The 14,932-nt window shown below is 40.9% G+C and overlaps 1 protein-coding gene across 1 annotated transcript; it reads left to right on the forward strand.

The window, feature by feature from the left end:
* Positions 1-2,075: 2,075 nt before the first annotated feature.
* On the forward strand, positions 2,076-2,757 carry LOC137402232 (uncharacterized). Its single transcript, XM_068088730.1, has 2 exons — positions 2,076-2,184; positions 2,324-2,757. The coding sequence occupies exons 1-2, from the start codon at positions 2,076-2,078 to the stop codon at positions 2,755-2,757; spliced, it is 543 nt and encodes a 180-aa protein (XP_067944831.1).
* The last annotated feature ends 12,175 nt before the right edge of the window (positions 2,758-14,932 follow it).

The raw sequence follows: 14,932 nt of genomic DNA on the forward strand, positions 1-14,932 counted from the left end.
CGGTTGTGCGTCGACTACCGGAAATTGAATGCAATCATTAGGCAGGATGCCTACCCCTTACCCCGGATCGGCGACAGCCTAGATGCCCTGTCAGGCAGCAAATTCTTCAGCACTCTCGATATGATGAGTGGCTATTGGCAAGTACCACTGTCAGCCGGGGCACAAGAAAAATCCGCCTTTGCCACTCGTAGCGGGCTGTGGCGATGAAAAGTGCTACCCTTTGGGCTGACCTCCGCCCCAGCCACCTTCCAACGCCTGATGGAGCGGGTACTCCAAGGACTTCATTGGAAGACCCTACTTTTGTACTTGGATGACATTATTGTTATGTCTGCTGATCTCCCTAGTCATCGTTCACAACTCAGCAAGGTTTTGGAGAGGCTCAGAGAGGCTAGACTTAAGCTAAAGCCCTCTAAGTGCAGCCTGCTACAGACCCAAGTCAAATATTTGGGACACATAGTCACTGAGGCAGGGGTTGCCACGGACCCAAAGAAAATTAAGGCTATTGGCGAGTGGGCAGAGCCACAGGATGTCACCCAGTTGAAGGCATACCTTGGGACTACCGGGTACTACCATCGGTATGTCCCCGACTACGCATCTATTGCTAAACCCTTGACCCTGTTGACCGGAGAAGGGACCAACTGGAGCTGGGGAGACGTGGAACGAGAAGCCTTTGAGAAGTTAAAGTGGGCACTGACTCACGCCCCGTGTTGGCATACCCAGACCCTACCCTGCTGTACATACTCGACACGGATGCGAGTATCGTGGGAGCGGGGGCGGTACTATCACAGATCCAACAGGGAAAGGAGCGACCCATCGCCTATCAAAGCAAGACACTCTCTCCAGCTGAGCAGAACTATTGTGTGACCAGGAAGGAGCTCTTAGCAGTGGTCCTTGCGGTAAAACACTTCCGGCCTTATTTGTATGGGGGTTTACAATCCGCACGGACCACGCCTCCCTGGTGTGGTTGCACCGGCGCAAGGAACCGTCCTGCCAGATAGCCCGGTGGTTAGAGGGCCTGGCAGAGTACAAGCACTAGATTATCCATCGAAAGGGGGCTCGACATGGCAATGCGGATGGACTGAGCCGGCAGCAATGCACAGACTGTCGCCAGTGTGCCACGATAGAAAAGCGCGATGGTGGGCCCACAAGGTCTGAGGTCTACGACTCGCTGAATCTTTTTCAGCCAGTCACCCCACCCTCACCCTCAGGATTGCCTGCTGTAAAAAAAGAGGAGCCGGGCCTACGGTCGTTTGGAAGAAGTGGATGGGAACCAAGGTCATGGAGCCCTGTGCTAGCTGGCCAAGTTTCAGTACGGCTGCCACGAGGTACAGGGATTCCCGACGAGGTTCGCACCACTCCCCCTACGTCCGGACTCCTTGAATTGAAGCAGAGCCCTACACCAGCCCTCCAGAGCCCTACACCAGCCGGCCAAGTCTCAGTACGGCCGCCAAGCGGTATAGAGGTCCCTCGAGTGTCGGAAAATCTTCTCTGACCCTCTAGGGCAAGGACTGGACCCGATGGTCCTCTGGCAGCAATGGAGCCTGGTCTTCCCGTGGAGGATGGCCAAATTACAGTACGGCCATCACTAAGCACAGAGGAAGCGGGACCCCTGCCTGTGGAACAGTATTCTCTGGCCGCCATACAGACACCCCTGGACGAGATCTGGGCTCTCCAGCAGAGGTCTGGAACCGATCTTGGAGGGATCTATCGAGCTATAAGAGAGCGACGAAAAGTCGAGGAAGCGGTGGTATGCCTGGGGAGCCCCGAGCTACGTAGACTTACTCAAATGTACCATCAGCTACAGATCGACGAGTGTGGGGTCCTGACTCTCCACCTAATACAGAATGGACGGGAAAAGGTTGTAATTGTGTGCCCCCAGAGCCTACGCCAAGAGATTTTATGGAGGACCCATGAACAAGCCCACAGTGGAGTGGAACGAACCCTGAAGAGGGTGCAGATAGGCTGGTATTGGCCGGGAATGGCCGGCGATGTAAGGCGGGCTGTGTTGTCCTGCGAAATCTGCCAGCGAGCTAAACCCGGCGCCTCTTGACACTCTGGTAACCGCCAACGGTTGTATGCTGGGAGACCCTGGCAGCAGCTGGCAGTGGACCTGGTGGGCCCCCTTCCACAGACAGCGCGAGGAAATAGCTGGGCCTTGGTGTTGGCGGACCACTTCACCCGTTGGTCAGACGCCCTCGCCATTCCCGATGATACCGCCCCCACAGTTGCCAATACTTTAGATGAGCGTGTGTTTTGTTATTTTGGATTGCCAGAAATAATACACACGGATCAAGGAGCTCAGTTCGAGTCTACCTTGTTTTAGGAACTGTGCGGGCTCTGGGGGTAGACAAAACGAGGACAACCCTATACCACCCAGAAGGAAATGGAGTTGTCGAGAGGAACAACCGGGTGCTAGGGGACTCATTGCGAGCATTGCTGCTCGGCCGAGAGCAAGAAGATTGGGACCTCCTGTTACCACAGCTCATGCGTACGCTTCGAGGGTTGCCCCACTCAGCCACCAGGGAAACTCCGAATTTCCTAATGCTTGGGCGAGAGCTACGCCTTCCCGATCAATTGCACTATAGAAGATTGGTGGATTCATTTACCAGTACACATGAGTATGTACAAATCATGCATGACAGACTCGTGCAAGCACACACCCTCTTGCGAGAAAAACAGAGAGAAATTGTGACTACGGATGCCACAGAACCTCCTCTCTTCAACGAAGGTGACTTGGTGTGGTTAGTCAGCAAGTGACGTCGAAAAGGAGAGAATCCAAAACTAGCCGCAAAATACGTTGGCCCCTATCGAGTACTAAAGAGTCATGACAACCACACTTACGAGGTTGAAAGGTATGGGCAAAGGTCAGTGCAAGCAGAAGGAAGGTTGAGGCTTTGCCGACCGAGCGAAGTACAACAAGGGAGGGCCCCAGCTCAGATCGAGCCGACCAGAAGGCCAAACATGAGAGGGTACCCTCAGAGAAGACACATAAACAACTAGTCACCAGCACTCCCAGATGTATATATGGAGTCACTATCCCTTGTCCCACCTATGACAAGGTCGAAAGTGGATACACAGCCTCGCTACAATCATCCAGAAAGTCATCGGCATACCAGTCCCGAAAGAAATATAACTACACCCCAAACCCGTAGCCAACTTGACCTTGAGCACACTCCCGACCTTAATCTAGGTGCTGAAACCAAAAATATGAGTACTTCCCTTCCGGAGGAGCCAGAGACAAGTACTACAGATAGCGGAACCTCAGCTCGGCTCCCGCGAATTAAAAAGCCCCCCTCGTATCTAGCGGATTACGACACGAATATAGTCCAATCAGGAAAGGTTAAAAAGAGTCAAGGCCAAAGGTTGGCCATATTGGAAAATAGAGAGAGCCATTTTTCCGTTTGCTATCAACTTGACGCACACGCACACCTACGCCCTCCAACCTCAGAAGAACGGCCCGCCACCTGGAAGAATTGGCCAACCAGATGCTAACCAAGTAAAAGGATTACATCAAGGATGCTGCTAAACATTGACTATTCATATAAACTTATTATTTACTCACCTTGTTGTCTTGTATCACAGTAATAGTCCGGCTTGTTTATCTTTTATTTATAGCCGTTTGCCGTCTATAGGGGCGGCGTGTGTGGTGGAAAACGTAACTTCCACCTCTCTTGAATAGTTATGATACTTTTCTAAAAGGGTTATGCTCTCTTTCTTTTATAATTGTTAGCCACGCCCTGAGGGAGGCTGGCTTATTATACCTAATTTGCATACCTTCGTGTATATAAGATAGGGTCTCGGCCCTTTTTGTTCATTCAATACAGTCATTGCGGTTGAATCACACTCCTTCTGCTATCTTAGCAACATAAGGATCACCACGGCATATAGCTATCTCCAAAGACTTGGTCTATGGACTGTGCTGTAGGAAAAGACTCTTAAAAACACTGTCGACCCCTGTCGACCTCTGTCGACCCCTGTCGACCCTGTCGACCTAGTGCAAACCCCTTTGTGCAATCTCTTGTGTGAAGTGGTTAATGTTTGACCGGTAGAGTAAGCCGACCTAGTCGCCTCTATGTGTTGGTCACGAGGAACCAGTACACATCCTACCGTGAAGTGGTTAATGTTTGACCGGTAGAGTAAGCTGACCTAGTCGCCTCTACGTGTTGGTCACGGGAACCAACACAGTATTCCATAAAGATGACCTTGAAAATAAACGAGTAAGTCGCTAAAATACCGCACATAAAAGTGTATCATGACTGCGATTCTATGGTTATAGCGAGGAACTGAGCAGAGACCACATTTATTGAGAAGCCGTCCTAAGCCTCCCGCAAGTGTTAAAAACTTGGCTTTAGCCGCGGCCTATGACTTTGAACCAGAAGCTGCGCCCAACGACAAGCCGCGCGGCTTGAGCATAAGGACTTACGGTAATCAGTTTATTACCCGTGCAACACCTGGCATTCGGCTAGTTACTAGATAAAAACTAGTAAGCTGCATCTTTGAAAAGAATATGTTCGAATATAAGGTGAGACCAACTGCATCCTTAAAAGTTATGTATAGTCAACGTTATCTAGTCATTATTAGTATCAATTTCTAGAACATTTTCTACTGATCACTCTTGACCAATTTATTATTTGATTGATTGATAAAGTACTAAACAAATGGTTTTTCAGGTTGACGAAAATAGTAGATGCAAAACATAACATCAATTTCTTTTAAATCAATTTACTCACCAATTCAACTCCGAAAATCAACTTGTCTAGCAAAGGGTTAATGAAGTCCTTCCTGTGCCTGGCTGATGGTTGGTGGTTTGGGGTGTGGACTCACCTGATTTCACTTAGTTGTTAGGAGCATATAATTTTTCTAGTAGCTCTTAATATTTGGTCAATTGAGATTGACTCGAGCTATGCCAAAGGTATCTGTCAATAGTAGCATGAACCTGCCACTACTTTTCAACATAGTGTGCATTAGAACTTTGTAATGGCGAAAAATGTGCTGCGGCTCAAAAAAGTATAAAATCACTGGTATAGATATAATAAGACAATCGCTGAGCCTGATCTGATTACACGTCATAAACCCATCTAACAGACAAGTTATTGGCACAAGTGGCAGCGGGGCTAAGATGTATTTAATATTTTCTGCAAGCCATTTTTCATTCATGATTATGTGACTGATATTTTGGATGATAATGTTTAAGACGTTTGTATTATACTAGAAATTCCACTGTCATACAGCCCATGACCAAAGTGATATTGGAAAAAAAAAGGGTACTGATGGTTGAGAAATGCAATATTAGCAGTCAAATAGGATAACTGCAATGGTAGCTGTAGTCTACTGGGTGTGGGTGTTTTGTATACAACAAATAGCAATAATGAAAGGAAAAGATTATATGTTTATATCTCTCCTTCTGCAAAAAGAGAAATGCAATATTGGCCAATATTAGAAGTAAAATGCACTGATATTATTAGAATAACCAATATTATTAATATAGTAATAATATAAAACCAATGCACAATTTTTTTTACATTTCAAAACGTCATAGCTAACAATATCACGAAGTTGTGATATTTATATACCTTTTTAGAAAATCTGTACTACGTAGTCATTGTTCTGTAGTCATCTAAACTTATAATTAATTATTGTAATAATCTCATTAGAACCGTTAGAAAAATATCATCGAAATTCCCTTTACTTACGCTGCGTTAGATTTTTAGAAAATCTGTGCTACGTAGTCATTGTTCTGTAGTCATCCAAACTTATAATTAATTATTGTAATAATCTCATAAGATCCGTTAAAAAATATCATCGTCATTTCTTTACTTATACTGCGTTGGACATCAGTTAGATTACGAAAGTACTCAAATGTGTCGGCAAATGAAATTGAAAATGAAAAAATTGAAATCGGCAAGAATGAAACGATTTCTGTACTCCTATGTTAATTGCCGAAACCTTCGGCAATTCGACAATGCTATAGACTGGTGAAAAGTGCACGTTTTTTTCGTGAAATGCGCAAGACTTTATCGTTCTATTCTCTGTCGCTCGGCGTTTCAATTTCCGGTCTTAACTTTTATTAAACCAAACTTTTCAAGCGTTTTGTGGCGATTTTCGTCCAAATTAATCTGTCTATTTGTGTATAATCCAATCAGATGGGTTAGTTTTAGGGATTTGCGGTAACCTTTCAAAGGTTTGTATTTAAATAGGTTTATATGCGTTTTGGATCATTATTATACTTAACCCTTTGACCGGGTATAAGCCCCCCCAAAAACAACCGAGACTCGTTTAATTTATTTTCGAAAATTCAAAAAAATCGATATTTTATGAACATGCATAGCTCAAATCTTAAATTTAGTTCAATGAACAAAATTTTTTGTACATATACATTCATTCACATATCTACTACTAAAAAAAAATTACAACCATGTGCAATTGTCCCTGTGTGAAATGCTTGGAAGCATCTTTTTCGGTAGAGTCAAACGCTATAACGTAGCCGTGCGAGCCACCATAACGATCGTTTTCTCTTAATATTCCAAGTATATTAAAAGTCCAAAAAAGTTTACATCACTTCTATCATTTGAATTAATTTTATTCTGATCAGACAAAAAATCACTAACGATCGCAGGATAAAATAATCTTTTATTTTACCGTTTTGAAAGTCGAGCCGAAGTTGACTGGTTTTTCCAACTTTTAATCTTTTCCAAGGAATCGCGATTTGTTTAGCTTTTAGCACAAAGCAACGCCTCTCAGATAATCGTTTCATATTGTAAATCATCGACTGATATCTTGTTGATGATCTTTAAAACTTACTAGTGTTCATATCCTTTGTTTAACGTTACTAGACGACAGCTTTATAAACGTCTACCGAAATAGACATAAATGTCGTTTCCCCACGCAACCGGTAAACGACATTCTGGTCGTTTCCCCTGTCAAAGGGTTAAACGACTTTACTGAAAAATAGTTAAATTTGTTGATAGGATTTCGTTGCAAGGGTTTGGTGACGGCTGGTAACGGATAGTTTTTTGGGAATTGTGTGCACATGTGCATTTATCATAAATCTCCCAATCAATTGTTTCACTCTTGTTTGGTCGTGGGATTATCTTTAACCTTATTATTTCATTATATAATCTTTATAAGCCAAAAAAGTTTCATCTCACCACAAAGTCTTTATTACAAGCATCCATCCAAGTCATGGCCACTCATGTAGTTATTCAGCTCATATTTACTGCAGTACAAATTCCTCTACTGCAGTAAACTCAAACTCAGTATGTGTCGTATCTGGATATTCCTCCTCTTCTTTGGTCCTAAGATATGTAGCTTTCACTATGTTGTATACGCAGGTTGGTAGTGGTCACCATTCTGCTTTTGTAAGTCCTTCTGGATATGTCCAAAATATCAATGATCTGTAGATGTATCATGTGACTACAATTGACCTCTGACCTTTTTATGTGTTTTGCTGTTTTACTTGTAATTAATAAATAGAGACAGTTGGGCTCTAGATGTGAGGCAATAAGCACGCTTACATTAATTAGCGATACACTACACTAAACTACTCTTGGCCAACACTACAAACTATACACACAATAACAATCATACTACAGATGGTGGAGGTAGCCTTATTTAATCTTGAAGTACCTATCAGTAACTATGCCACCCAAGACTGACTTTGCGTCGGAGGCTCGCTGAAAAGGAAGAGGAGCTCAAACGCTTGGAGGTCAGACTCAAATTAATTGAGCTACAGTAGCAGAGTGGTCAGGCTGTGGGAGAAGTGTCAGACTATGGAGAAGAAGTGAAAGTGCAGCCACAGCAGCCTAAGAAAAGTATTTCAAGGACAGAATTAGCATTAAATGGAAAATTTTCAAGTTATGGTGCAACTACGGAGTTTATAGAATGGTCAGAAAAGCTAGCGTTGGTAATGCAGGACAATTATATGACAGACAGTAAAAAGAAGTTGGGAGTTGGGTCACAGCCTTCAGCTGGTGCTTCGTCTCGGTCTGGGGATTCATCTCGGCAATAGCAATCAAATGCTCCTGTTCATGCCGATTGCCTTGGGGGTTTGTCTGAGTGCCTTTTTCTTGCTGCCTTTGGGGGTTTTTCTGCTCGTGCACTTGTGGGCGCGGGGGCACAAACTTCTTGTATGAGCATGACAACTCTAAATAGAATCAATCCCAAGTGTAAGCTAACCGAATGTGCTACTCCTAATCTTAGAAGTGTAGGTAACACAGTAGTTCCTATATTAGGTGTTACTGGTGAAGAGTTTAGTGTGGGTAGTTTTAGCTGTAGTCATAAGTTTCATATTATAGAGAATCTTAGTCATGACATCATACTAGGTGTAGATTTCATGAAGGCTCATAATGCCCATGTAGAATATGACAATCAGAATTGTTCTTTGTTTCTAAAAGATGTAGCCTATTTGTTTCTGCTATTGAGAGTTTAGATAAAGGCTTTCCAAATGTGAGTGTTCTCACAGCAGAAACATTTGATATACCTTCCCAAAGCATCACTGTGTTCCCTGTAAAATTCTCTGATAATGCAATAGCTAGTGACAATAAAAGACTACGTAACTGTGTAGCTGAACCTCTAGACTATAGTTCTGGTCCATTGCAGGGTTGCAAAGGCGCACATTGTCTCATTAGCAGAGGCAAGCTAGTCTATTATATGTCAAATGACACAGATTAGGACATAACTGTTCAGAAGGGAATCTCCATAACTAGGATTTCCCCTATCAACGAAAATTCCACAAGTTCCACAAATACCACAAAAAACATCAAAGCCAGTGAACTAGCTGTTACAGCTAATAATAGCCATATCAACTTGCGGTAGCAAGAAGGTGGTTCTGCTTGATGAGCAAGCTTCAGCTAATGAGCTAAACATCGACTTTTCAACATGTGCTTTAGATAGCCATGATGAGGCTGAGCTAGTTGGCATGGTAGAGGAAAGCTCTGATGTTTTTGCCAAATCATGGGCTGATCTAGGTTGCACAGATCTGCATACTCACAAAATTGACACGGGTGAAGCACATCCAATACGCTCATTTCCTTATAAAACCTCACCGGTGATAAAGCAAGAAATCTCTAGACAAATAAAAGAATTGTTAAAGCTAGGTATTATAGAGGAAAATGACGATTGTGAATGGTGCTCTCCTTTTATTATGGTAAAGAGGTATGATGGTAACTCTTGGCGCATGGCTATAGGCTATAGGCGCATAAATGCTGTCACTAAACCAATGATATGGCCTTTGCCACTTTTCACTGAAGTCATAGATACATTAGGCAGTGCAGATGCTAAAATATTTAGTGTGCTGGATTTGAAAGGTGCTTTTTGGCAAGTGCCATTAGACAAAGCTACAAAAGAAAAATCTAGTTTTATTACCCATGATGAATGTTGAATGTATTATTATACATTCAACAGAATTCCTTTTGGGCTCATGAATGCTCCAATGTCATTTCAAGCAGTAATGTCTAAGGCATTAAAAGGCATTAACTGAAAATATTGTCTTGCATTTATGGATGATATCATAGTATTTTCAGAAAATTGGAGTGAACACAAAAAGCATCTGACTGAAGTTTTCGCTAGGCTTATGAAGGCAAATTTTAAACTTCACCCAGCGGAGTGTAAGCTAGCTTGCTCTAAGGTTCCTTATCTAGGATACACAATTGGTGACAGTGGTCTTTCTGTTAATCATGACAAAGTGAAAGCTGTGCTAGAATATCCTGTACCAGCTAATGTTAGTGAGGTTAGATCATTTCTTGGGCTATCACAGTATTACTCACATTTTACACCCAACTACAGTAGCATACATAGTTAGTGTGCTACATGGACTGACTAAGACTAGCAATAATCAAGAATTTGTTTGGAATGCAAAATGTCAAAGTGCCTTTGACCACCAATGACTACTATTGACCTCTGACTTTTTTATGTGTTCTGCTGTTTTACTTGTAATCAAGAAATAGAGTCAGTTGGGCTCTAGATGTGAAGCAATAAGCACGCCTACATTAATTAGTGATACACTACACTAAACTACTCTTGGCCTACACTACAAACTATACACACAATAACAATCATACTACAGATGCATGACATCCTCTGTCTTTACATACCATGTTGTACATCTCATTTTCTTCAGCCGTTCCGATGGTTTCAGACTCACACATCTGGATATTTGGGTGTTAACAAAATATTATACTTTTAGGATCTTTTGATAACTTATTGTTCGTCGCTTGGAATTTACAACATCTAGTGAAAACAGTTGCAACACAAATCCATATAGTTACAGAACTTACTATGGTAGTGTCGGTAGTTATAATGGGCCACTCTCAATAGACCTGGTTTTACAAGTTATAAGGTCTTTAATCTCCCCACTTCTGCAGCACACTTGAGACCTATCTGAGGAACAGAATGCCGCTATCATGGTTTGTGCATCATACATTCATCTCTCTCTATCCCCATGCATGGTAGTTTCCACACTGACACCACAGTTCCACAGATGGAGAAACATAAACATACTGTATCAATAAAACAAGTGTGATATAAGCAGACTGTATTTACAAAGGGACTTACTTTGATGAAGGCTTACTTATAGAAAACTAAATCTACTGATTCTTAGTTTTTATTCTAACATGTATCTACTGTAAGCTTTCAATTTGGGAGTTAGATAGACGAGAGTAAAAAATTACAAAATGAACATATGTTTAACAACAGCATAAGTAGATCAAGCCAATAATTTGAAGCTTTGATTTTAGAATTCAAAGGTGAGCATTGATCAATGCATATTCCTCAAATTTCTACAAGTGAGAAGTGAGCATGAATTCTAATAATTAATATAATTTACTAGCTAAAACAACCAGAAAGAATCTAAACTAGTTACATGGCTTATAGTTACAGCTTTCAGCTAGTTAAAGTTGAAATCGAGTCTTTAGACTGCAAGTGGAGGCTTCAAAAATATTTGATTAATAGTTTCTCCATAAAATCGCGCACATCATTTGATACTAAAAACAATCATTATTATTAATAACCTAGAATCTCTAGAATTCTGTTGTTGTTCAATAGAATGTGCGGATTCAGTGATTGAAGGAGGTTCGGATTGAAGCAGATCATCATTCAGTAAATCAGTGAATTTTTCCATAATCTATGAAGATTCTATAGTGTTATTACTTCCATTCCTCAAGTTTTGCCCTGATAATTTACTAAAGCACACACCACTAGAGGTGGAACGAGACAGGTTTTTTAAGTTCGAGACGAGACTCGAGACACTGTCTTGTAAAAATTCGAGACTCGAGACACGAGACAGTAAAATAATGAGCATTTGGTGATGATTTCACTACACAAGTACTAGCTACTTGGTATATATAAAATTAATAAAACTATTTTTAAATTGAATTTTCACCTGGTGTAAACAATTTAAATACAACATTTTAATAGTGATATGCATGTAGTTTTTGTAAGCAAAAGTGACACAAACAGCTCTAAAATACCGAAGTTATATATTCTAAGAATTTTGAGCTTGATTGATCATAATTATTATAAACATATTGCTTTGTACATGTATATTTTTACCATCTATTGAATAGTTCTTACTTTTTAATGTAATGTGTAATGAAACCGATAGCCGTCGCTCTACAAAGAAATATCGCAACTAAAAGAACACACGATAACACTTTCATTCTTATCGTTTCATTAATTTTAAGTTTTGTTTGTGTATTAGCTGTAGTATGTGAATTATATTTAAATTGTACTCATGAAATTATATTAATTACTGTATACATGCACATGTATATCCTTATATTGAGCTAACAAAACGTCATTGTTAACCGAACACGAACTATGGTCGACACGGCCTTTCGTTCGTTTCTCCGTGTCCAGGAAAGTTTTACCCGCGATTGGTAGTATATACGTAAAAGAGGCCCGAATTTTATGAAGGGCAGTTGATGTTTAGACACGATACGATAAAATACAGACATTTTACACCCAAAAGTCTTATTTATTAAATTAGATTATCCGAAGAGTAATTAGATTTGACCCGGTATCTGTTTTAAGGACACAGAACCGAACTAAAATATAACAGGGCCGTTGTCCGGACTACATGATTAGACTCAGTGGCCAACATAATCAATAGCAACAGGTAGTAACGGACCGGGTATAACTTTAAAGGCAGTTGCCCGCAATCCATTACAATATATGGAGTTGTTGCTACCACAAGAAGCCATGTTTTAACAACCGTGCGCAGGCGCTTTAGTTCTATTTCCTGTCTCGAGTTTGGCAATAGTTAAGTCGAGACGAGACCGATACGAGACGAGACAGGTCGATACTCGAGACGTCTCGTGTCTCGTTCCACCTCTACACACCACCCCATCCTGAGAGATCATCTTTGCTTATGCTAATGTTTAACTTATCTAAGTCTAACTGCGGATAGTGAATTCTCTAACAATGAGAATCTTCGATATCACAGACAGCTAGTTTGTTAGCGATAACATTTATTATGACCTAAATAAAAAATTTGTGTTTATGATTGGCTAAAAAAAGACCGTATACCGTATTTATCACTTGTGGACACTTTCCCATACAACACTTTATATGTCACAAATTCATCACCCACTTGAAACTAAGTGTTTTAACAGTGATCAAGTTTTGTCGATTTTAATCTTGCAACTGTTTTTGCAACTGATTTTAATCTTGTACTGGCAGTTTTTAATCTTGCAACTGGCAGTCAAATCACCTCAAACATCAACAACAATCACAAATGATAGAATAATACTGATACTTTCTGATAAAATTTACTAAAGATTTTGTACAAGTTCATTTTTAAATTATGTTGTTTCAGTTTAATGAGCTTCAAAGTCATGTCTAGCAACAAATGCTGAGCTGTATGGTTCCCTGACTCTGTTCAGTTTAATAAGCTGCTCCTTCAAATTCATGTCTAGCAACAGATGCTGAGCTGTATGGGTCCCTGACCCTGTTCAGTTTAATGAGCTGCTCCTTCAAAGTCATGTCTAGCAACAGATGCTGAGCTGTATGGTTCCCTGACCCTGTTCAGTTTAATGAGCTGCTCCTTCAGAGTCATGTCTAGCAACATATGCTGAGCTGTATGAGTCCCTGACTCTGTTCAGTTTAATGAGCTGCTCCTTCAAAGTCATGTCTAGCAACATATGCTGAGCTGTATGGTTCCCTGACTCTGTTCAGTTTAATAAGCTGCTTCTTCAAAGTCATGTCCCAGCAACATATGCTGAGCTGTATGGGTCCCTGACCCTGTTCAGTTTAATGAGCTGCTCCTTCAAAGTCATGTCTAGCAACATGTGCTGAGCTGTATGGGTTCCTGACTCTGTTCAGTTTAATGACCTGCTCCTTCAAAGTCATGTCTAGCAACAGATACTGAGCTGTATGGGTCCCTGACCCTGTTCAGTTTAATGAGCTGCTCCTTCAAAGTCATGTCTAGCAACATATGCTGAGCTGTATGGTTCCCTGACCCTGTTCAGTTTAATGAGCTGCTCCTTCAGAGTCATGTCTAGCAACAGATGCTGAGCTGTATGAGTCCCTGACTCTGTTCAGTTTAATGAGCTGCTCCTTCAAAGTCATGTCTAGCAACATATGCTGAGCTGTATGGTTCCCTGACTATGTTCAGTTTAATAAGCTGCTTCTTCAAATTCATGTCCCAGCAACAGATGCTGAGCTGTATGAGTCCCTGACTCTGTTCAGTTTAATGAGCTGCTCCTTCAAAGTCATGTCTAGCAACATATGCTGAGCTGTATGGTTCCCTGACTCTGTTCAGTTTATTAAGCTGCTTCTTCAAAGTCATGTCCCAGCAACATATGCTGAGCTGTATGGGTCCCTGACCCTGTTCAGTTTAATGATCTGCTCCTTCAAATTCATGTCTAGCAACATATGCTGAGCTGTATGGTTCCCTGACCCTGTTCAGTTTAATGAGCTGCTCCTTCAAAGTCATGTCTAGCAACATATGCTGAGCTGTATGGTTCCCTGACCCTGTTCAGTTTAATGAGCTGCTCCTTCAAAGTCATGTCTAGCAACAGATGCTGAGCTGCATGGTTCATTGATCCTGTTCAGTATTGGCATTTTCCCATTTCAAAAATTGTCCATCACAAGTAACCATAAATAGGTTTCACGGCTACATCACCATGGTACCAAAGAAAGAGAGCTGAGAATCCTACGATTCCATTTCTGAAAGGACAGATTCACCTTATAGTTTATATACGTATGAACAAACTGAATGATAGCTACTGCTGTTATTCAGCTTGTTTATTATTAAAATTAAAGTAGAAAGGATTATTATAAAAGTATTATCTTTATTACCATTGGTCAATTTAAAGTATAGCTACTTCTCTCTCTCAGTTCATAACCATTCATAATTCATGGATGATAAATAATTCATGGATATTAGATTCGTTGTAATGACTGGTTCTCATTGGATAAACTACAATTTCTACTGTAATTCCTTCTATCTGAGTACAGCTTCATTTGAGTATCATTTAAGAGGACTCAAAGATTCGTAGTTAATAAAAGGTGACTTCTGAATCAATATTCAATTATAAGAAATAATAAAGTGCAGTATGGATGTCAAAGCATTTTATTTTTGTGTTACAGTAGCAGTTGTTTTATATGTGCCAACTTTCATATAATCACACAATTCTGTACATGCAATTAATAAGATGACTAAAATGTTGACCAATATGGGACTTGAACCCATGACATTCAGCTTATTAGACTGACTCTCTAACTAACTGAGCTAATCAGCCACATTTCAAAGCCTCAGAATAGTTGTACCAATCTGAGAAAAACTGTAAGGCTTTGGTCGAGTCTTGAACTCAAGAACTTTGGTTTTTAAAGGAAAATGCTCAACCAACTATACTAACCTCTAACAAGCCACCTATAACCAAATATAACCAACGACCTTGCATAAATAAGGAATATTTGGGATCATATTTATTCT

Source organism: Watersipora subatra, chromosome 8, assembly GCF_963576615.1.
Source record: "Watersipora subatra chromosome 8, tzWatSuba1.1, whole genome shotgun sequence".
NCBI lineage: Eukaryota > Metazoa > Bryozoa > Gymnolaemata > Cheilostomatida > Watersiporidae > Watersipora > Watersipora subatra.

Bases quoted from the DNA above. Each gene is read 5' to 3' on its own strand.
- LOC137402232 (XM_068088730.1), top strand. From the start codon at position 2,076: ATGCTGGGAGACCCTGGCAGCAGCTGGCAGTGGACCTGGTGGGCCCCC. The intron at 2,185-2,323 runs GTCAGACGCCCT...ACCTTGTTTTAG, and splicing joins GCGGACCACTTCACCCGTTG to GAACTGTGCGGGCTCTGGGG.